The sequence below is a fragment of the Botrytis cinerea genome, chromosome 2, assembly GCF_000143535.2.
Source record: "Botrytis cinerea B05.10 chromosome 2, complete sequence".
Lineage (NCBI taxonomy): Eukaryota > Fungi > Ascomycota > Leotiomycetes > Helotiales > Sclerotiniaceae > Botrytis > Botrytis cinerea.
This window is the reverse complement of record NC_037311.1, coordinates 2,424,529-2,447,103: the sequence shown is the minus strand read 5'-3', so window position 1 is coordinate 2,447,103 and position 22,575 is coordinate 2,424,529. Positions and strand designations below refer to the sequence as shown.

The 22,575-nt window shown below is 44.3% G+C and overlaps 7 protein-coding genes across 8 annotated transcripts; 5 read left to right on the top strand and 2 right to left on the bottom strand.

The window, feature by feature from the left end:
• The first annotated feature begins 149 nt into the window (after positions 1–149).
• Positions 150–2,551, top strand: BCIN_02g06920 (hypothetical protein). Its single transcript, XM_024691482.1, has 5 exons — positions 150–720; positions 791–891; positions 951–1,461; positions 1,517–2,008; positions 2,060–2,551. The coding sequence occupies exons 1-5, from the start codon at positions 490–492 to the stop codon at positions 2,282–2,284; spliced, it is 1,560 nt and encodes a 519-aa protein (XP_024547253.1). The 5' UTR covers positions 150–489; the 3' UTR covers positions 2,285–2,551.
• Positions 2,552–5,923: 3,372 nt separating this feature from the next.
• BCIN_02g06910 (hypothetical protein) lies at positions 5,924–8,870 on the top strand. Of its 2 annotated transcripts, XM_024691481.1 has the most exons (4): positions 5,924–6,071; positions 6,237–6,667; positions 6,924–7,051; positions 7,105–8,870. In XM_024691481.1, exons 3-4 carry the CDS (start codon positions 6,985–6,987, stop codon positions 8,442–8,444), a joined length of 1,407 nt encoding a protein of 468 aa, XP_024547252.1. In that variant the 5' UTR covers positions 5,924–6,071; positions 6,237–6,667; positions 6,924–6,984; the 3' UTR covers positions 8,445–8,870. The 2 variants fall into 2 exon arrangements, with proteins under 2 accessions (XP_024547252.1, XP_024547251.1); XM_024691480.1 differs by lacking the exon at positions 5,924–6,071 and having other exon boundaries at positions 6,078–6,667.
• Positions 8,871–10,179: 1,309 nt separating this feature from the next.
• On the bottom strand, positions 10,180–11,019 carry Bcrps20. The gene is made up of 3 exons (XM_001545405.2): positions 10,790–11,019; positions 10,455–10,678; positions 10,180–10,357 (listed from the first exon to the last, which is right to left on the bottom strand). Exons 1-3 carry the CDS (start codon positions 10,829–10,831, stop codon positions 10,273–10,275), a joined length of 351 nt encoding a protein of 116 aa, XP_001545455.1. The 5' UTR covers positions 10,832–11,019; the 3' UTR covers positions 10,180–10,272.
• Positions 11,020–11,208: 189 nt separating this feature from the next.
• On the top strand, positions 11,209–13,723 carry Bccue3. The gene is made up of 2 exons (XM_001545404.2): positions 11,209–12,724; positions 12,773–13,723. Exons 1-2 carry the CDS (start codon positions 11,547–11,549, stop codon positions 13,611–13,613), a joined length of 2,019 nt encoding a protein of 672 aa, XP_001545454.2. The 5' UTR covers positions 11,209–11,546; the 3' UTR covers positions 13,614–13,723.
• Positions 13,724–14,139: 416 nt separating this feature from the next.
• Positions 14,140–16,893, bottom strand: BCIN_02g06880 (hypothetical protein). The gene is made up of 2 exons (XM_024691479.1): positions 16,118–16,893; positions 14,140–16,049 (listed from the first exon to the last, which is right to left on the bottom strand). Exons 1-2 carry the CDS (start codon positions 16,350–16,352, stop codon positions 14,389–14,391), a joined length of 1,896 nt encoding a protein of 631 aa, XP_024547250.1. The 5' UTR covers positions 16,353–16,893; the 3' UTR covers positions 14,140–14,388.
• A 472-nt stretch (positions 16,894–17,365) lies between these two features.
• On the top strand, positions 17,366–19,811 carry BCIN_02g06870 (hypothetical protein). Its single transcript, XM_024691478.1, has 6 exons — positions 17,366–17,867; positions 17,942–18,048; positions 18,103–18,275; positions 18,339–18,614; positions 18,664–18,781; positions 18,831–19,811. The coding sequence occupies exons 1-6, from the start codon at positions 17,747–17,749 to the stop codon at positions 19,227–19,229; spliced, it is 1,194 nt and encodes a 397-aa protein (XP_024547249.1). The 5' UTR covers positions 17,366–17,746; the 3' UTR covers positions 19,230–19,811.
• A 33-nt stretch (positions 19,812–19,844) lies between these two features.
• Positions 19,845–22,433, top strand: BCIN_02g06860 (hypothetical protein). The gene is made up of 12 exons (XM_024691477.1): positions 19,845–20,108; positions 20,167–20,191; positions 20,247–20,400; positions 20,461–20,465; positions 20,525–20,579; positions 20,635–20,749; positions 21,090–21,249; positions 21,304–21,359; positions 21,414–21,474; positions 21,528–21,727; positions 21,783–21,936; positions 21,995–22,433. The coding sequence occupies exons 1-12, from the start codon at positions 19,965–19,967 to the stop codon at positions 22,171–22,173; spliced, it is 1,308 nt and encodes a 435-aa protein (XP_024547248.1). The 5' UTR covers positions 19,845–19,964; the 3' UTR covers positions 22,174–22,433.
• The last annotated feature ends 142 nt before the right edge of the window (positions 22,434–22,575 follow it).

Genomic DNA, 22,575 nt, shown 5'->3' with positions numbered 1-22,575 from the left:
ACTGTGACGACTGTAATGTGACCAAATTTTCTGTTCATTCATGCAATTTTAGTCCAATATGTTTGAATGAAACGAGTGAACTCTGACGTGCCTCCTTTTCTCTCACAGAGAATCGTAGCATGAATTTCACTAGCTTACTAATTTTCTTTGCAGCCCACATCACATTCTAGCCAGCTCATTCCCATAAATCGATAATATAAACATATAGTCCTTGAAGAAGATACAATACAATAATCGCATCTTTCTTTTGCCTCGTTGATATCTATACAATTAGTGACAGTATATCTATCTTAAGCCCACCTGTTCAAGTCGAACTTCTCGGACATTCAATTACGCGAAGCCGACAGCAAGTCGCGATAACCATCGTTGAACAAGCCAGCAACTTTTTGTGCCAGTACGAGCGGAAGCGGGAACGATTTTTACCAATCGTCCATTCAACGCAATACTCAATTCTCTTCTGTGATTCCGGCCAACCCGATTGCTATCGACATGGACCTTCAGGATATTCAATCGTACATGGTCTCGTCCATGAACGAGATCACATCGACCTTTCAAAAGGTGCCTGGCTCTGCCATGCTCATCCGCTATATTCAATCGAGCTATCAGGATGATCCAGTCAGATCTGTTATTGAATTGGTTCTGGTTATCTTCTTCATTAGATATTTGTTGGCACCGAGTTATGTGACGCATAACAATAACTTTGTCCAGTTGACGGAGGAGGTGAGCGGTCTTCCCCAAGGAAATTGGTCTGCGAGTCAAAGTCATGGAGACTGATCTAGTTTACTACCAGGAAATCGATGACTTGGTGGACGAGTGGCAGCCAGAGCCATTGGTTGCAAAAATGACTCCTTTCGAAGAAGCAGACAGCGAGAAAACGCCCATCATCGTAGGGTTAGTTCAACTTTCCCTTCTCTAATATCCTCCTTATGCAGTGTGCTAACAAAAAGAAGGCCATCAGGACCAAAATCAAAGCTGTCAAATGGCCGAACGGTAACGAATCTCGCATCTTATAACTTCTACAATTTCGTTGGCAACGAGCAAGTCAAAGAAAAGGCCATCCAAACTCTCCGAACTTATGGTGTAGGACCTTGCGGACCCCCTCAATTCTACGGCACTCAAGATGTACACATGAAGACCGAAGCGGATATTGCATCATGTTTGGGAACAGAAGGATGCATTGTGTATGCTCATGCATTTTCCACTATTTCGAGTGTGATTCCAGCATTTTGCAAAAGGGGGGACATTATTGTGGCGGATCGAGCAAGCAATTACTCGATCAGGAAAGGTCTGCAGATTTCTAGAAGTACAGTCAAGTATTTTGAACACAACAATATGGAAGATTTGGAAAGGGTATTGCAGAAGGTGGTTAAGGAACAAGCCAAGAGACCGTTGACCAGAAGATTTATTGTTACAGAGGGATTGTCAGAAACTGTTGGTGATTGCGTGGACTTGCCCAAGCTGGTAATTATTTCAATTTGTATCCTGATGCTCGTATGCATAACTAACAAATCATTAGATTGAACTCAAACGTCGTTACAAATTCCGCCTGATGTTGGATGAGACATGGTCTTTTGGAGTTCTTGGTAGAACTGGTCGCGGTCTTACGGAAGCACAGAATGTGGATGCATCACAAATTGATATGTTGATCGGATCATTGGCTGGACCTCTCTGTGCTGGAGGTGGATTCTGCGCAGGCTCAAACGATGTGGTAGAACATCAGCGTATCACTGCTGCTTCCTACACTTTCTCCGCGGCCTTACCAGCTATGTTGGCTACTACCGCTAGTGAAACGCTCAACATGCTACAAACTAATCCTGAGGTTTTGGTACAATGTAGAGAAAATATCAAGGCAATGAGGGCTCAGCTTGATCCAAGGAGTGATTGGGTTCACTGCACCAGTGCCGTTGAAAACCCGGTGATGCTCCTTGTTCTCAAGCAAGACATAGTCAATTCCAGACGTCTAAGTATCGAGGAACAAGAACGTATCATGCAAGAATGTGTTGACGAGGCAAGCAATTATATCACTTAATAATGGTTCTATTCACTAACTTGTACACAGACACTCGCCAATGGAGTCATGATCACTAGACTTAAGAGTATGCCAGTCTACTCGGGTAGCAATGGCAAAGATGAAGAGTGGAAATTACAACCAGCACTCAAAGTATGCATTACGACAGGACTCTCGAAAAAGGAGATTGAGAAGGCTGGTGTCGTTATCCGACATGCTATTACGAAAGTCTTGACTAGAAAGGCGAGTAGTAAGTTGGCTTTGCCACTGGCCTAAATTGCATGTGTCTCCAGCTGCATCTTTCGTAGCGGGGTGTCTCTTTTTACATGATAGATGATGGATGATAGATGAATAAGGGTTGGGAGAACGGGATGTGAAGGGGCTGGAAGAGCTGTAATGTATAATAATGGGGTATGTGTATTTGATGAGTATACAGATATATAAAAAGTAGAAGTTACGAATGAATATTTTCACATGGCCATTTTCATGGTACTGCGCATTTCAAGGGTGATTATTTTCTACCGAGGAATGAGATTGTTCGTAGATAGCCCTAGGTTTTGAGATTCCATGTTCATTTGATTATATATCAGATATATTCGCGGATAAATAGACGGGTGGGTGTAAAAGTCTAATAAATAGGATGTTCGTACCTGAGTAAATTGGGACGGGATAGCATGGGGCTCAGCACGCATGTTTGGGTGGGTGTCATCGATCGAATCAATTCCGAATTGAATCTATGAGCATTGTGTATTGTGTTCTTGTGTCGTTGGGTTGATTGATTGATTGATTGTTAGTTAATTATTGAGTGAGGGAGGAGCTGTCTGGGTTGGATTTGGGAATGGGAGGGGGGAGGGGGAGGGTATGGAGACGATTTTGGCAGTTCCAGCTTGCTTCAGAGAGATGGTGTTGTTGTTGTTGTTGGTGGTGGTGGTGGTAAATTATTGATTCAGTGGTAGACACATGGACACATGGAGACAATGGAGACAATGGAGACAATGGACAATGTATGGATATGGGTATGGGTATGCGTGTACTTTTCACAGCACAGATGATGAATGAATGAAGGAGAAGGGTGTCGGAAGAATCTAGAATCGAGATGGAGTCTGTCTTGTCGGTGACGGGACTGTACGGACTGTCTCCTCTGTGAGGTGAGGTGTAGATTTCCACTTATCTAATTAGAGTGTCTCTGGAGGAAACTAGCTTTTCTACGATGCTTCTGCTACTGCTTCTACCCGGTTCGGTTCACCGTCTCTCTCTCTCTCTTCTTGGAATCTTGGACTTTTCTAGAATGCGTTGTGGGTGTGGACCTCGATGTCACCGGGGGTATAAACAAAGTTTTTTTGTTTTTTTTACTTTTTTTTTTAAAAAAAAAAAAGAATCGGTCAATAGGATGGATGAGCTTGGTGGATAAATGAATGAATGATAAATAGGCTGAGAGATAAAATATGCAGGTACCGACCAGTGAGCCAGTGACATTCAGATGGTGCCTGAGAGGATCGTCAAGCAAAGTCTGGAAGGGAAGACTTGGCGCCTCGTGGCTTGTTTGATTGCCGCTCTAATGGAAATTTAGGGCAGAGTGAGTGACGCGGGTGGATGGATGGACTGGCAGCCGGACAGGACAGGGCAGGGCAGGGCATGAAAGTTTTACCAGGAGTCGGAATTGAGTAGAACGTGACGGGGAAGTGACTGGGAAGTTGGAACGAGGGGCTGTCACGGATATGTCCGGTAGACTGTATTGTATGTGTTGTGTGTATGTATGTATGTATGTATGTACTAGTAGTAGTAGGGTTGGATGTGACATGACATGGCATTTTGGCTTACCTGTTACCTATTACCTAGTACCTATTACCTATTAGGTTCGTGGTAATGAGACTATGACGAATCGAATGCCTGGTCACTTAGAATAATGCTTCATCCAATGCCATTCAGTTCATTTCATTTCATTTCATTTCATTTCAGCTCATATCGTCAGAATCAATCAGATGGACAATTGTGCTGCCAGAATTCAACTCAACACTGTGGGGGGCAAATTCAGATTTGCACAATTGGATCTTGCCATCGGGCTCGGAACATTTTCTGGCGCCGTGATTTCGAATCGCCAATGTTCGCTCATCCATCGGTTGCGTCTTACAGTAGGGAAGGAGGCCCATTCTTCTTAGCCCCAATCTCGATCCAATCGGAGGAACGTGGTAAGGATTGCTGCAGCCCTGTTCTGCACACTGTACCTGACATACACACACACACACACACACACACACACACCACACTCACTCACACACACACCGACCGGACGACCAGGATTTGGAGATTACTCGTTCGGCGGCTGGCTGAAGTGTGTTGTGGTGAGGGACTGATCCAATAGGTTGTGGTTTGGGGGCGAACTCAGGAATCAGGGCTCCGATGGGTTGGAAGGGGTCGTTTGATTAAGGACCACGTAGGTCCTGGACAATGGCTGGGATCTCTTGGGCAGGTATCGTGGGCGGGTGTGGATAAGGTTCCTGGTTCCTGGTTCCACATTTTCTTGGGAAAGGGTTGTCATCGGTGCCCTTGCGAACGAAAACTTTGAAGAGCTTTTTGGTCTGCGTGGTCTGGCGAGGTGTGGTTGGTGGGTTGTTACAACTTATGGGTTCGTGTTGCTTGAAAAGTGGAAAGGGGGAAGGGGGATGGAAAGGGCAGGAAAAAAAGAAGGTTCTCTTGCAGCGTTTAAGTCTTGGCCACACACACACACATACACACACACAGCGGTGGATAGCTACTGATGATACCCAAGTCACGTTCAGGTCGAAGGAATGATTTATCAAAGGTTGTTGTTCGGAGTTACATGTTGCATAATAGTAAGTTTCACAAATTCGGGGGTAGGGCGGGTGCTAGCGATGTACGATAAGATTACGGATGGGTACTAGGTACACCCAAAGACGAGATGAAAATTAAAATACCAAGCTCCGAATTGGGAAGGAACGAAAGATATGGCCAGGAACAGAACAGAGTCGTCAGAATCAGAGGAGTTATTGTCTTTGGGGCCGGTCCTTATCTATGTGCCACTCGAGTATGGACGAGTGAGTACAAAGTACAGAGATGCAGTGAGTACAGTCAGAAAAGTGTCACAACATATTACCATGACCATGACCATGGCCATGATATAGAAAGTGGATATATATCAATGCTGGAGATATTACATTAATATGGGCAGAGATGGTAAGTGGTTTGTTTGTCTGTTTGTGTGAGTAAGTTGCAACACCAGAATCCTTGTTTCATCCTCCACTTTCTTGATCTTCCATTTCATTTCATTTCATTTCATTTCATCTCATTTCGTTTCATTCCACTTCAACCTGTCGACAAGTTCTTCCATGCGGCCGCTCTCGAGTCTTGAGTCTTGAGTCTTGCTTGCATCTCGAGCGTAGCGAGCTATGGGGGTTTGGGGGCTTGCCCCCATCATGTCGAGTCTTTGACCTTGAAGACGTGAGAGCACGAAGTTGGGATGAACCTTTCTTTCGCTTTTCCACCACAGAATCAAGACCCCATATACAAACATACAAACATACAAACATACATGTCATGCCGGTTTCAGCTCCAGTCTTCATACGTTGTAACACGCAACATATAACATACACTGTACAGATATTCTCCAAACTCCACACGGTATCGTTCCTCAGATTGCCTTGGCCGGGGAAAAAGAAGGTTGGTCTTTCTCGTCTTCTAGACTTTTTGATCTTCATGGCTACGGAGGGGCGTCTCTTTCCGTTTTGGTCCAATCTCATCGTCAATTAACATCTCTCTCTCATCATCCCCAGTCAGCCTCCACCACCTCCACCGTTGTACCGTTATTCGCACTGGACTTTGACTTTGACTTTGGCTTGGATCATCTTGTGATCTTTCCTTTCCTTCCTTGCCCTCCTTGCCTTTCTTACCCTTCTTGCCTTTCTTGCCTTTCTTGCCTTTCTCGCCTTTCCTTCGTATCGTACTTCACTTACTTTGGAGTGAATTACAGAGTGGAGTCGTAAATGAACAAAGGAACGTCAACCTCTTCTGGGTCCCTAGACACCTGAATACATACCTTGAATAAGTAAGTGCTTCCGTAAACAAAACCAAGCCTCCTCCTCCTCCTCTTCCTCTTCCTCTTCCTCCAACAACAACAATTCTCATTTCCATTGTTGGTTCCTTCCTCTCCTGTTGATTTTATTCTCATTCTCCACCGCCAGAATTAATAAAGTCTCTAATCCCTTTTTAGAAGTTTGAATTGATCTTCGATTTCTCATCACTATCCTTCAACATCCACACACACTCTCTTTCTCTCACACTCTCACTCACTCACTCACTCACTCACTCACTCACTCACTCTCTCTCTCTCTCCGTACCTCGACGACGATTTGATAATCAGTCAAATCTCACAACCTTCCTTTTCATTTATTTCTTGGACCTAGACGTCTTTCAGAAATAAAGTCGACATTTACAATTGCAAAATTTGCCGCGCATCTTCTGCTTGCATTTGCCCAACACTCATTGATACCTTGAGACCTCGAGATCAACTCACTCATTTCGGTCATTACCAAGAAAACACAACATTCCTGTCGTCGTTGATATTCCGATTGAAACTAAAAACCTTCTTGGCCATAACATTCTCAAGACCTTATCCACATTCCAACGACCTCGAAATCTAAGGTTGGTTAATTTTACTGCGGTTGTCAAGCTTCACCAAGCCATTCTCTAGACCGGTCAAGTTCGAGGGTCCTAGATGTCTAGGCGTCTAGAGATCAAATTGGAATTTCTACCCTCCCCAAGGAGTTCATTTGACTCTCCGTTACCTTCTATCTTGTCCTTCTCATAACAATTACATGTTTCATTCCTTGTCTCCATCCTTCTTGTTTATTTTGTCAACTCTGAACTGGACCTTGAACTAACCGCTGGCCGGCAATAGATAGAAGAATCTATTTCGACTTTCAAACCAACACATTCTTTCTCTCAATATCACATTCAATATGAAGAGCGCAATCTTGTCCCTCGCGGGTTTCTCCCTTGTCCAGTTGACTTTGGCTCAACCATTCAGTATGTATTCGCCAGCGCAATCCATTCTTGTTACATGTATTAATACACCACAGACCGTCACAATGCTCACCGGGCCGTTCATGACAAGAGAAATTTGGTTACAGTGATTGATACCGTCGTCATCCAGGCTACCGAAATTCCAGAAGTCATCATCTATGTTAGCACTGACGGTACCCCTCTTTCAACTACAACGGAATATATTGACAACGAACCCACGACCGTCTATGAATCGAACCCATCTGTCGCTACCTCGAGTGCCGCCACTACGTCTACTCCAGATGTCGATGTTCAAGCTGCCGCTGCCGTTGCCGTTCAACCATCCACTCCAACTACCGCCGCCGCTGCAAGCACAACACCAGTCCAAGCTCCAAGTGTCGAAGTCTCAGTCGCCGCCTCCGTCGCTGTTTCTGTAGCTTACACTAGTGCTGCTGCCCCCGTTGCCACTACTTCTTCCAGTGCGGCTGCTCCCGTTGTCAGCTCTTCCAGCAGCAGTGCCGTCGTTTCTGTCCCAGTCGCTTCGAGCTCTTCCACTACTTCTTCCGCTGCAGCTGCATCCACTTCAGCTGTCGCTTCATCGTCTGGAGGATATGGATTCGCATACTCTCCTTACATGGCTAACAATGCTTGCAAGACTCAAGACCAAGTGAACGAGGACTTTGCCGCAATTCCATCTTCGTACTCTACCGTCCGTATCTATGGAACAGATTGCAATCAAGTCGCCACTACTTTGGTAGCCGCCAAGAAATATGGTTTCACGATCTTCGCTGGTGTATATGATTTCGCTGAGGTCTCATCTGAAACTCAAGCAATTGTCGATGCTGTTGATGGCGACTGGAGTTTGATCACCACCATCTCCATCGGAAATGAGTGGGTCAACAACGGTGTGACTGATGCTGCTGGTGTTGCCAGTGCTGTCGCTACTGCTAAATCTATTCTTTCTGCTGCCAACTACCCTGGAAAGGTTGTAGCCGTTGATACCTTGGCTGCCACTAAGCTTTACCCAAGTCTTTGCGACAATGTTGATTATTGCGCTGTCAATTGCCATCCTTTCTTCGATACCAACACCGCCGCCGATGCTGCTGGTACCTTCCTCAGCACCCAAATCTCCGAGTTGAGAGCCCTCTTGTCCAACCCTGATATGGACATTGTTATCACTGAGACCGGATGGCCATCTGCTGGAACATCTCACGATCAGGCTGTCGCCTCTCCTGCTGCTCAGACCACTGCTATGGCAGCTATCAAGGATCTTTTCGCTTCCAACGCATCCAACGTTTTCCTTTTCAGTACGTTCAATGACTACTGGAAGGTCAACACCGCAGCTCTTTACATGGCCGAACAATCCTGGGGATACCTTGGAAATTCTCCATCTGATGTAGCAGCTGGCTTGGTCTAAATTTTAACGCAGACCTGAATAACGATCTGATCTAACCTTTGGAGTATTCACGGCGTTCTATGGGGGTTACTACCAATATGTACATACATGTGGTGTGAACACACAAAACTTTTTTCTGCTATTATTGTACTTGATGGAGTGGAAGTAGAAGGGATTGATGAGTGGAAATCTGAGATAAAAACATGAATGTATTTCATACTGTTGAGAGCCGACTGTTGGGTACTAGGCTTCGAGTATATATTGCGCGCGGTTCGTGGTGGGGAACATTAGATAGGCTGGGGATGCAAAAGGGTGTTGTGACATTGACGAACAGGATGAAGATACTTTTCAATTGTACATATTGTAGTTTTTATTTGGAGGAAGAAAAGAGAGAAATGACGATACCTACCTGAATTTATGATACAATAATCGGGAACTCTTTTTTTAGTGTCAGTTTGTTTCGTGTGACAAGTGATATGGGGATGGGATCTATTGGGAGGGGAGGGCTTCAGTGAATTGGGCCTCGAGGTTCAACATTTATCGAAGTCGACATAGGAATGGGTGTCAATTTGGCCATGTGGACAACAGCCGCAATTGATTATGCCAATATCTCTCAAGTTCAAATATCAAGATCTCAAGTGTAGATACGAATAGCACTCGAAGTTGGGAATGTAGGAGTTGTAAAGATTCGGATTATGGAAGCTGGAGTAGGAAGTACTTCCCTCAACCATTTCACACATGTCAGAAAGAAAAGGAGGTGAAAGTGGAGAGATTTGTATTTGTATTTGTGTTTGTGTTGTTAGTTGGGTTTATTGTGTATGTTTGTATGTGGTTTTATGCGTTTCTGTGCACTTGTATGTTTGTATATGTTGTGTATGTGTTGATGGGAGGGTGAGTAGGAGGGGGTTGGATGGATGGTGTGTGTGTGGGTTTGACTTGGTTTGGTTTGACTTGGGTGTAGTGTTGGATTGGCTTTTTGATTGACTTTTTGATTGACTTTTTGATTGACTTTTTGATTGACTGATTGATTGATATGCGGCTAGTTCTATTTTGGTTTTGGTCTGGTATCTTGGAAGGGGGATCTATTTGGGAGGTGGGGAGATGGGAGGGGGAGGGGGAGGGGGGAGGGGAGGGCAGTGTGGAAGAATCGAGGATTTGGTTGCTTTGGTTGGCTGGGCTGAATTGGAGTTTGGGGTTTGGAGTTTGGACTTTTGGGTTGAGGAGGTGAGGAGAAAGAAGATAGGGGCTAGGGCTAGGGTTTCTGTCGATGATTTATGTAGATTGATGTGTTGGAATGCTGGAAAGCTATTGTGCTTTGAATGTGAGATGTTTCTCTTTTTTTTTGGGGTGTGTGTGTTGACTCGTTTTCGTGGGATGTTTGGAGATAGAGAGATGATTGTGCAGTTTGGATAGATCGGAGCTTGAGATGGTGAGGACGATGCCGAGGAGAATGGTGCAGTAGGTCGTGGAGAGTTGGGGATGTATATCAGCGCGGATATGAGGATATCTATGGAAATGATAGACGTGTCAAGGGAAAGGTATACATTGACTGTAGCCAATGGAAAGTCGAATGTGGTCTTGCGATAACATAGGGTTACTCAAAGAGGGAACTAGGAAGATGGGGTTGGATGGATGCTACATATTTTCTGCCTGTGATGGATTTGTAGCAATACATCAAAGTCCATCTACAGAAATACACATTGGCAACATATATCTCAGTCACTAAATGTCACAGGTATCATAGAGTATCAATAAATGAGAGGAACAGCGTTCAATTGTCTACCCTGATAAAGTGGTCGACCTATTTCTTCACCATCATTTCCTCCCTTTCTCATCACATTCAAGTAATTTATGCAGCGATGGTAACCTCAACCTCAACACCAGCTTCGATGTTGATGATGATTTGCTTGACAACCTCGGTAGGGGCGTTAAGACTATCATGCAATTAGTATATTGTTCTCTGTTTGGATCTCTCTAGGCCTCTCGATCTTCTGCCAGATATCCAATTGTAAAGAAGGCGGGGGGACGTACTCAATGAGACGCTTGTGGATTCTCATCTCGAAGCAATCCCAGGTCTTGGAACCTTCACCACAAGGAGTTTTACGGGTGGTAACCTTCAAGGTTTGGGTTGGGAGACGGACTGGTCCCTTGATACGGAGATCCTTTCCCTTGGCACGCTCGATGAGCTCACGGCAGACCTTCTCGAGGGACTCAACCTTCTTGGAGGTGAGGGTGATTCTGATCTTGTGGGTTTTCTATGAGAAGCACAATAGGTTAGTTTCATGATCTATATTTCCAATTCGAGATGCGACTTGGACTTCGCGCAAACGAGGGGGGGATGTTGAATTTATTTGGAGGAAACATACTGGGCCTTCACCGGCGAAATCCTTATCCTTGTTGTAAGACATGTTTGCTGATAGATTGAATGGATTGATAGAATGGGATTCTATTGATTGATGTTATTCCTTCAAGACTCGAACGATGGTTCCAGTTGCGGCAAAGTGATGAAGGTGGTCGTAGAAAAAGAATTCTGAAATTTGGCGCGAAGATTAGATAAAATTGAAGATTCACGAAAACTGTGGGAGAAAGTCTTGGCATTGCAGGGTTAGACGAATGAATCCTATTGGATAAAAATCACGTCTGTGAGTTTTTACGAATATTCATGCCTTAATATCTCCCGCGCAGAAATTGACTGCAATTTAAGGCATCTACATATTTTTCATCTAAGATGCCATCATCATTGATTTGATAGGTGGGTCTGGTGGTCAAGTTGAGAAGCGTGGCCGAGTGCAGTAGCAGCGGAAGTAATTTAATGGTATAACTGCATGTTGAGTCAAACGGCGAGAGCATTTATTGTACATATTTTGATACATTTATATTCTTCAATTGCGCTTTCTTGCTTTCACTTGCAAATACATTTCCCTTAAAAAGTACCAGACGACCAAAGCTTCTCAATACATATAGCTTATTTAACTTTCCATCAAATTAATTGCCCAGACGAGGACAGCACTGGTGTGCCATATAAGACTTCCTACCACCTATTGACCTGGCCTCAAAATAGCATCCTATCTTACGAGTTCACACTTACTTTCCACCCTACCGACACGACATCAGAATTCAGAGATGGCCTCGAAATCAATAGTTCTCCCACCTTTAGTTCCATATCCCAAACTATCATGGAGGTCAAATATGCTACCGGCGGAGTGGGAGGCTTGCTTAGACGCCTGGATATCTCTAACTGAGGCACATCTATCAATACCGTCTCCGGATTTTGTACGGATATCAGCAAAAGATGAATCCCTACCAACCTTCCTCGCATCCTACTTTGCCGAAACAGCTCTATCACATGACGAGAACTCGTTAGCCAATCCCTCAAAGACCAAGCAAATTCGCAAGCAAGCGTATCTTCTGTTCTATAGACTGGTTAGCGTTGACAAGTCGCCTGAATCGTTACTGTGTTGGGAAGTTCTCGCAGATGTATGTAAAGTTTATGGAAAGGAAAAGGGCAGCAAAGTCACAACATTAGTATGGAGCAAGCACTCTTCTATAATCGAGGGCTCTCTGAGCAGTGTCAAGAGCTTGTTGACAGAAGAACTAGATGCTGGGATCAAAGGAGATCTCAAAGGCTCGGAAATACAATTGAGACGATTGAATCAACTGTTGCACGCTTCTCCTGAAGCAGCTTCGTTCTTCATGGCTGGGGATGATTTCGTGGATGCTCTTATAAGTTGTTACAAGCTCATGAACCCACCACTACGAAAGGTCATCATCTCTACTATCTACCTTTGTATTATTGGGCTTACAGAAGGCCCTAAACCAAGAATTTCATCACTCGTCGACCAACTTTATTCCTTGAATGCTGCGGCTGAAGCACATAAGAAAGGCCCAACTAATGTGAATGACTCTTTGGTTGCTGAGTTGGTCACGGTAACACCTGTGTTGAAGCAGCTTCAGCAAAGAATCGATGCCAGTGGCTCGGGGTCTAGCAGAGCAAAGTCGGTGATTGCTACTCTACAAGGCTTTCGTAAACCTGGAGGTAGCGGAAGGCCTTTACGCCTTGTCAAGAAGAAACCTAACAAAGGCAAGGGATTGGCTGGCAACGATGATCATGAAAATAGTAATGTACACGTTCATCAGATGAGTCTCATATCACAGGTTCAGGATTTGTTCCCAGATCTCGGATCAGGCTTTATTGTGAAGTTACTTGAAGAATACAATGATAATACGGAGGAAGTCATATCTCATCTTCTGGATGGATCCTTACCACCAAGCTTAAACAATGCTGATCGACATGAGGAGTTGTACGTATCATCGTTTTTCCAAAGTCACTGCTCTAACTATTGCCATAGCGAACTCCCCAACGAACAATCTGCAAGTCATGCCGACTTAATACCCCATTCGACTCCCCCGCAGCTCCCTACTCGCCGCAATATCTTTGATGATGACGAACTTGACCAGCTCACGGTTGACGCATCTCGCCTGCATTTTGGCCGTCGCAACCCTGATCAAACAGCAGATGATGTGCTCCAAGATCGCTCTACCGCTCCCAATAAAGCCGCGATTCTCTCCGCACTTGCTGCTTTTGATTCCGACGATGATGAAAGAGACGATACATATGATGTCGCTGATGTTGGCGGAACGGTTGATTCTGCCAACCCTGAAGAATCCAACCCCGAGAACAACTCACAACAGAGTGCACATGATGAAACCCTCTTCCGTGCCTACAAGTCATCACCAGGTATCTTTGCTAGAGATGCAACCACTCGTAGAAGCAAAGAAAGAGCAGCTATAAGACAAGATACAGGCATGACGGACGAAGCACTCGAGGGATGGGCAGTCATGCTTTCTCGTGACCCTAGACAAATGCGACGACTTGAAACTCGATTTGCTACGTTTAAGGGAGAGCAGGCAAGTCTGGAGAGTACGTCGTGGAAAGCTGTTGAAGGAGAGGAAGACGGGAATGGAAATGGTAATAGGGGTAGAGGAGGCAGAATCAGAGGACAGGGTAGAGGTGGAAGAGGTGGTGGGGGAAGAGGGGGAAGAGGCAATGGAAACGTGGCGGGTACAAGTGGTGATAAGGAGACTGATGTCGCTAGACAGAGGAAAGAAGCGAATAAGGGATCGAGAGCTAATCACAACCGTAGGGAGGGAAGGGCGAGAAAAATGGCTAGAGGAGGATTCCCGGGGTAGTGGAAAAGGACCTTCAAGTATGGTAAAGGTTGAATGGACGAAAGTTAAAAGCGTAGATACCTTTAGATTAATCTCGATACCATTGACTTGTTAATCGTCATCCACATACATGCCATGGTGCCATAGTACGTGCCTTCACTCAAACGGGACTTTTGTGATTGGTGTGGAAACTAAAGTCTTGAATGAGGGGCGTGGAAGTGAAGCGAAACCAATGAGACTAAAGATTGAGAGATCGTGAGAATACAGTAGATTAGAGCACGATATGAACGACAATAGTAATGAGAGTATAATGGTGCGCTAACGCAAATTATGAGTAGAAAAGCAAGAATTAGTAACAGCTTTGAAGTAGAAACCCTACTAGTCGAGGTCCTTACACTCACTGCTCATCGGGCGAATTCCCAATCTAATATGACCTCATAAAATCAAGACCCCGTTTACACTTACTTTCCTTCTTCCGTGACACCAAATCCACAAGATTGAAACATGCACATTTTGCAAAGGAAATAGATATCTTCGTTTGAAAAGATGGCCGAAATGATCTATTATATGGGATATTCCATGATATTAATGCATTATATCCATACTATCTATACACGCCCAAACCATGTCCGAATTAAGCCCGTCAAAATCATAAGCACCACTTCAACCAAATTGATGACTGCATGACCTTCCCACTAATACTCCTAGTAAATTTCCTTTGATATAAATCATACCAAGCCCCAATTACAAAATCATAGTAGCACAAATGGTGGGTTTATAGTGTACAAATAGAAGCCTAATCAACTTCCCAACTCTCGCTAGAGGTCGTGTCCTTCTTGGATTGTGAGGAAACCTCCCGTCTTCTTGAAGGCGTGGGTGTAAGACTAAATCCAAAGTCATCCTCAGTCCAACCTTCGCCATGATATTCGTCTTCGGTGAAATCCCAATGCACAGCCTCCCCTTCACCGAGTAGCACTCCTCTCCATTCACCCGCTGCAATTTTAGATGCTACATTAATCATCACATGTAGTAAATGACTTGGAGGACTCAAAAGAATTTCACATGTCTTTTGGATGATGGCTGTCGGAAGGTGTCGAGCAGTTTGTAGTCGCCGTGATCCCGGTGGTGGGGAAAACAGATTTACTGCAGCAGGGAGAGGGGACAGTGTTCTTCTTCGTGAATTGCTACCTGTAGTACCACGCTGTCTCAACCGTGGTGGTGATGGAGTAATGGCTTCAAAGGCTTCACATTCAGACTTGCCGCAATCATTGACCAAAGTCGGTGTTTTTGGAGCAGGTGACAAACTTCGAGGAGACACACTAATGAGTGAAGGTGTGGGCCATACTCCGTGTGTCTCGGGGGTTATATTGAGCTGTGAAATTGCTTGCGTAGGGTGTACTTTCTTTGGAAGGACAATATTATCGTGGGGGTAGGGAAAAGTGACAGGGGAAGGTGGACCGGACAGAGGCGGTGACGGTGGTACATCAAGTGGAGAGTGCCATGACTGTGTAGAGTGAAACGAATCGACGCTTGATGAAAGCTCTGATTCAGGGTCACCGACAGCAATATTCCTCGCTGGAGACCTATTTTGACGCTTTGAAGGTGGACTTGTGACTAGAGAGAGGATAGGAGGGGCTGTGATCGATCGACTACAGTGATGTAACACTTGTGAGCGACTTCTTGAGCCAGGAAGTGACTGCGAACGTGGTGATTGAGCAGGGGTTTTGGCTGTAGCATTAGAGTCGTCCGTTATGTCACTATTCCCACCCTCAACTACCTGTATACGGGACAAGACAGTAACTATAGATTCTGATGAGGCCACACCATATTCTATTGAATGAGGTTCGGCTGCACGAATTTGTATTGGGTATATTAGGGAGTGTACAGTTGGATCCGTTGGTTGGACTAAAGATATTTCTGGCGTTTCTTCTTGGAGTTGCAGGTCTGACATGCATGTCTCTGTGGGGCTGGCCGCGGATCGATGCAATGCAGAAGTCTGGAGTGGGGAAGAAGAGCGGGTTCTTCTACATGACAGCTTTGGCGAATTTGGGGTCAACGAGTTTGACTTCAAAGCAACAGGATAAAGATCACCCCTAGGTAAAGGAATCCTCGATGATGATCTTTGTACTGGCTTCCACGGCTTTTGCGTGGTAGGCATTTGCGGAGCAATCGGAAGATCAACTGAAAACGTTCTTTGGAACGGGCAAGGGGTCTTTTCATATAATAACACTTGCGCCAATATCTTCTTGAGCTCTTCTCCTTGCTTAATCTCTTCGGGAGTCGTATTGCTTATCTCGATTCGCCAGTACTCCTGTAGCCTTCGCACTTGCAACACAAATTTGCTAGATCCATCGTCCGAGACAAACCAGCATTGGCTTCGAGGTAATATTGGCTTTAAGGCTTTCTGGCAATTGAAAAACGCGACGGATTCGGGAGCTCTATAAATGCGCAAAGTGCCTGCAAATCTCACATCAGTACGAGTCCTCATTCCTAGAGCGAACACAGAATTGCCACAGAACGCGTACCAACGGCGATTGTCCTTTCCCCTGGGGATGACCACCTCAAAGAGGAACCTATTTCTGTATTATCCTCCACAGCTCCATTACTCGAGCTCGGTCGCGATGAAGTTTGCGACGGTATTGAAAAAGATATGATACGGGCGCCATCGACACTGTAAATTGTCTCAATTTGGGGGTCGGGAGTCGATATTGATCGATCAGAAACAGACACAGCGCGTGTCGATAACGAAGAAGAAGCCATTGGCAATTCGAGCCAGTTTACTTTTTATATGTCCTGTCGTATGACCATCATGGTATTGTGCATTTGCGCGACAAGTGGCAATTTTTTTGAATGTTGTAAAGAAGTGCAAATTTTGAGATATGGAGTCGTGTACCGCAAGTTGTCGCAGGTAGATTCAGCGAGTTTCAAGACAGTGCAGGCAGTTCCATGTATACCAAAGGTAGCTTCCTGGCGACTCGGTTTCTTCAATGAAATTTTAAAGAGAATGTAGAGTAAGTGGTAAGTAGTAAGACTATAAATACGTGCGAGTATGTGTTAGGATGTGTGCCGGGGACAATAGAAGGGACTATTGATTATGGTGGTCAAAAAAGCAAGGAAGGTGTTATATGTATCTGTATATAATACTGAACATCCATCTGTGACGAGACCGCGCGCTTACAATGTTGCTCTCCAACATAGAGTCTCGTCTCCTAAAAGTCAGTATTTACTCAGTGTACACGGTGTACACGGTATACACGGTATGAATTTGCAATTGAGTCAAAGTCACATTGTTTCAATTTCCTGGAGATTTAAGTTCGGACATTGGCAGATTGCATTGCACGGAGAATGCAGCAGAGCAATGTAGCTAGAATGCAGCTTGTAGTGGGGGATCAGACAGTGGATTGGCCAAGGGAAGTTATTATTAGCTGTGCTTCTTAGATGTGCCCCGGACCGTCAACTTGCTGTTCCAAAGCAATTTCAGAGGCTCTCCAGCAAGGAACAACGTGAGGTATAAGAATGGCAAGGTAAGGAATCTGTAGTCGCAGTCATTTTGTAACCAATGGATGCAGATGGGCCGGGAGAAGATGTTTGGATAACCTCATTTATGAGTATTTAGAGAGTAGGTAGCAAATAGCAAGAAGCAGGCAACAAGTGGTAGATAATAAATAAGAGGTGGTAAATAGTATATTGTAAGCAATAGATATATAGTAGGTAGTAAATACAGGAGGATTCCATTTATGGTCCACCGCTCGCATGTACTCCTTTTCACTCACGGTGCAAACAAATATCCACGGGACTTCGGAGAACATTGGATATTGAATACCTCCCTGCTGCCAACGAGGGGTCAATATGATGACGTCGCATAAGCCGAACCAGGAATGTTGCAGCTCGTATGCCGTATGCCGTATGTCGTATGTCGTATGCAGACTTATTACGGGGATTGAGAGAAATGAAAAAAATTGTGTAGAGTGTACCACGACTACTACTACTACTACTACTACTACTACTACTACTACCATCGCCTCTAGATACATATCCAATAGCTAAACAAGAGCAAACAAAACCGCTAATACCTACGCATCATCTTTCTCGTCCGTTATTCAACCTTCGATATTGGGTCGTCGTCCACTCAAGCAAGTATAGGCAAGGCAAATATGGATTCGGAAAGGCTGCAGAAGCCTTTCAAAAATCGCGATGAATTAAAGGAGAAACTTTCCATCGATCATTTCGATTTGAACGCGATTCTGCGAGGAGCCCAGTTGACAATTGTGGGAGGTTAGTTTCACGGCACAACAACAATAATACATTGTTGGTGCGTTGACATACTGTGCTGACTGCTTACTCTATAGCTCTAAGAGCTCTGCGAAATCCGCAATTGTTTACTTCGGAGCATTACAAGCAGGCTGCTCTCGCCGTTCTGGCAGGCGTCGTAATTCGACTAGCTATAGAGATCCCCGTACGATTCCTCGCCATACATCGGTACTTTATGGTGCTTGCTAACATGTTCCAGATTTTTGGTGTGAGAGTCTTCCTATGGCTTATGTCATTTGTTGTAGACCTAGGAGCCTCTACCTTCGATGATAGGGTTGTCGAGGGCTTAGATCTGATCCAGAATCATGTTCTACAAGTTCCGTTCTTTCTCATGAGTATACTAAGTCGAGTCACTCCAACCCTTGACAACATGTGAGTATCTCGATGCTAACACACAAGTACCATTGAATTGCGGCCCTTTACTGACCTCCACAGGTTCATGATGAGCCTTGCATTCGTCGACGAAACATATTACGAGAAACACAAAGGAGAGGAACGCTCCACACTACGAGACGAATATTATCCAAATTTACGACGATATCCCAAGAGAGATGGCACAACTCACAAAACAAGCACGGCTGAGAACATGTCCATATTTTTGTTGAAGTTTGGAAAAAAGGCGGGGCTCTCTTTGGCAGTATATGCTCTATCTTACGTTCCGATCCTGGGAAGATTCGTGCTTCCGGCTGCCAGTTTCTATACATTCCATAAGTACGAAAACAAATCGAAATATGGTGTGCAGTATACTAACACTCCTTAGAGCCGCAGGACTTGGTCCCGGCCTTATAGTGTTTGGCACGGGTATCTTTTTGCCTCGTAGATATCTCGTAATCTTTCTACAGAGTTACTTCTCATCACGCAGTTTGATGCGTGAACTGGTGAGTTTTGAATCGCTGTTGTGCTGTGTATTGCATCTGACTGGTCTAGCTTGAGCCATACTTCGCTCGTATCAAATTTACCAAGGAGCAAAAGAAGAATTGGTTTTATGATCGAGAAGGACTCTTGTTCGGCTTTGGTATCGGATTCTATATATTCCTTCGAATCCCTCTGCTCGGTGTACTTGTCTATGGTATTGCAGAAGCATCCACAGCATATCTTATTACCAAAATTACCGACCCGCCACCACCTGTTGGACAAGAGGACGACTTTGCTGCTAGCCAACAAAAGTGGAAGAACAAGCATGAATTCTTGAATCTCAAACTCGACCAATTAGATTCTCTGAACACTTCCAGTAGGAATGAAGTCACTCAAAGCGTTTCAAGCGAGAAAGCTTCATCATCGGCCACAGAAGTGCCTCCGCCGTACAGCGAGTTAAGATCACGGTAATGGATGGAAGGTATAAATAGAGAGCATATGACCGGTAGCATGCACCATCACCCAATGATGTGAACGACATGACCGAAACGTTTGCCATGTTCTACGGTTACCAAGCATATGGTGGGCAACTACCAAGAAATATTCGTGTTACATTGTATACTGCAGCTCACTAGACATTAATCATGCCACATCCTGTTGCCAAATTCCAGACCTCCATGCCAGACACGCTTTAGCCATCATGAATTTCCCGAGGCAGCTGAATGATTCCATTTCTTTTGAAATTCTCAGCATCACACATATTTCCAACGCCAATGAACCCCGCATTTCTCCCCGTCTTGATACTCTCTTGATTCGAGTGCCACTTAGATTGGTCCGCAAAGATGATTGGTTCGATCCATTTGAGAGAGGAGGGGTAATTTGTAATTTGTAATTTGCGATAAGAGCTTCCGAATCGTCCTCTTGCTTATCATTTCTTACGTCTCTTTTATGATCAGCCACTTGTATATCTATCTGTATCTAGATATTGATAGGAATTGTATCCCATTCTCGGTTGAGCATCTACTAGTTAACCTAAAGTATAATAAGAGTACATGATGGTGCCTTCTCCCTGTTCATTTCACTTTTGACCACATCGTCAAACTTCATCTGGCCTACTCTTTCTACAACTAACGTGTGACCGTGATCGACACCTTACTTCTTTCTTTCTTTCTGTAACTATTGCAACTCAACATTCAACAAGATACAATGGGTCGATCAGAAATCCGCAATATCTGCAAAGTTTCGCTCGATGAGCCTGCAGAAAGTCAACCAAAGCTTCATAATAGGTGGCATCCAGACATTCCGTTCGCTGACACCATCAAGAATGGCGAAACCGTTAAGATAGAATGTGTAAGTGACCCTTGCATCGTGACTTCTTTCAAAATGGTGGCTAATCGCATTACTAAAGGTTGACTGGACTGGAGGTCAAATCAGTAAGCCTCGACTCACATCATTGTCTTCGTAGTTGTTTACTCATGCCTGCTTCAGAGAACGATGACAGTGCAGACGATGTAAAGAACGTCGATCTGACCAAGATCCACTACTTATCTGGGCCATTCGAAATCGAGACGGCAGAGCCAGGAGATGTATTGCTTGTTGAAATTATGGATGTACAACCACATCAAGAGCATCCTTGGGGCTTGTAAGTTTCTTGACATCAATGTCAAATCTACATCGTTTACTCATTAATGATTGTATATAGCACCGGTGAGCAACAAATTGTACAAGTAGTTTCAATTGACTTGTCACTGACGTTGACTGCCTAGGTGTCTTCGCCAAAGAAAATGGAGGTGGTTTCCTGGATGAACTCTACCCATCGGCGTATGTCTAATTCTGATTGATCTCTAGAATTGAGAACTAATGGGTAGTGATTTAGAGCTAAGGCTATTTGGGATTTCGAGGGAATCTATTGCTCATCGCGACATATTCCCCATGTCAAATTCCCTGGATTGATTCACCCTGGTATTCTTGGTTGTGCGCCATCTGCAGAGGTAGGTTCCTAAGCTATCATTTTTACTCTTTCTCTCATTCTCGCAGAAGCACTTCAGCAACAGAGTTTGATTCAGTAAGTTCTATGGTCGGGGCCACAATCCCAGCACAAAATATTTCTGGTCCTAGAATCTAGTACACGTGTTGAATTTACTCGGGATGTAGCAGATCGATTTAAGGATGCCATGCTATACCCAAAGAGTTCATGATCTCTCTTAGGGTTAAAGGCTCTCAAAGTTAGACTACGGTCAGACTATGGTCAGACTATAAATATCCTAATTGACTCGCCATTCATTTCACGCTGTCCCTTCAAGATCTTCATATTCTGATAATGGATTATAGGTTCTAGCAACATGGAACAAACGGGAGGGCGAATTGATCGCTGCCAACAAGCTGGACAGAATTGTTGCTCAACCACCTAATCCTCAAAATGTGCATGCTGGTTCGGCATCTGAGGATATCAAAACAAAGGTTGGCCGCGAAGGCGCAAGAACGATCCCAGGTATTATGTTCATATGTGATTCCAAATTACTATCCAAATGTTGATATTTGTTAGGTCGCCCCGAACATGGCGGAAACTGTGACATCAAAAATTTGAGCAGAGGAAGCAAGGTGAGATTGCCTAGTAACAGAATGGTTCAAAATGAATGCTGACGACATGATGAGGTGTACCTCCCAGTACATGTGAAAGGAGCCAAGTTCTCTGTTGGGGATCTCCATTTTTCTCGTAAGTGATCCTTTTTGTTGTCCATTCTATCAAAATAATGATTGTAAAATTAGAGGGCGACGGTGAAATCTCATTTTGCGGTGCCATTGAGATGTCTGGTGTCATCACTATCAATTTTAAAGTGATGAAAAATGGTATGGCAGATCTTGGTATGAAATCACCACTCTACTTACCCGGCCCCGTCGAGCCCCATTACGGACCAGGAAGATACCTTACTTTTGAAGGATTCAGTGTAGACCACCATGGCAAGCAGGTACGTGATATGGCAAGCTTATCTAATGATATTAGCTACTAATGAAATACAATAGCACTACATGGACGTCACTGTAGCCTATCGCGAGACTATTCTGCGTTGCATCGAGTACCTACGTCGATTTGGGTACTCTGACTACCAGATCTATCTCTTGTTATCCTGTGCACCAGTACAAGGTCACGTCGCTGGAATTGTAGATATTCCAAACGGTAAGTTCAATTGACAATTTTTAAGCCGCAAGGTCGCCCATTAACGATTTGAAACCAGCATGTACGACGCTTGGTTTGCCCATGGATATTTTTGATTTCGATATTTCCCCTACTGGTCCTGCAAAAAAGCTAGATATGGGTAGCTGCGCCTTTGAGACAGGTGCTACCGAGGGTAGAGTTACAAAGGGTGGTGAGAATAGTGAGCACAGCTTTGGTGGTGGTTTGACTTTTAAGTAGTAGTAAGATATGACTTTGAGTGCTCAACATGGCTCGTTATTTCTGTACCAGAGGATAATTTAGCTGTTTCTTTTTTTCACTTATACACTTATACACTTATACACTTATACACTTATACACTTATACACTTAATGGATTCTCCATACAGCGATATTTTGATAGCTTGAGTTCTTTTGGTCCTTATGACGCGCGTTCGTTGATTCAATGATACTACACAGACGAAGATCGAAGTACTTCTCCACCAGCAAATTGAGTTGCCAATTCCGATGCGATCATCTCGTTGTTCTAGGTATAATTGAATCTACCCATGAAAATAACTTTCCAGTAGCACACGATTGATTCATACTAATTTGAACCAACTTGTCAAACGGAAAACACCATCCGCATCGAAGCATAGATATA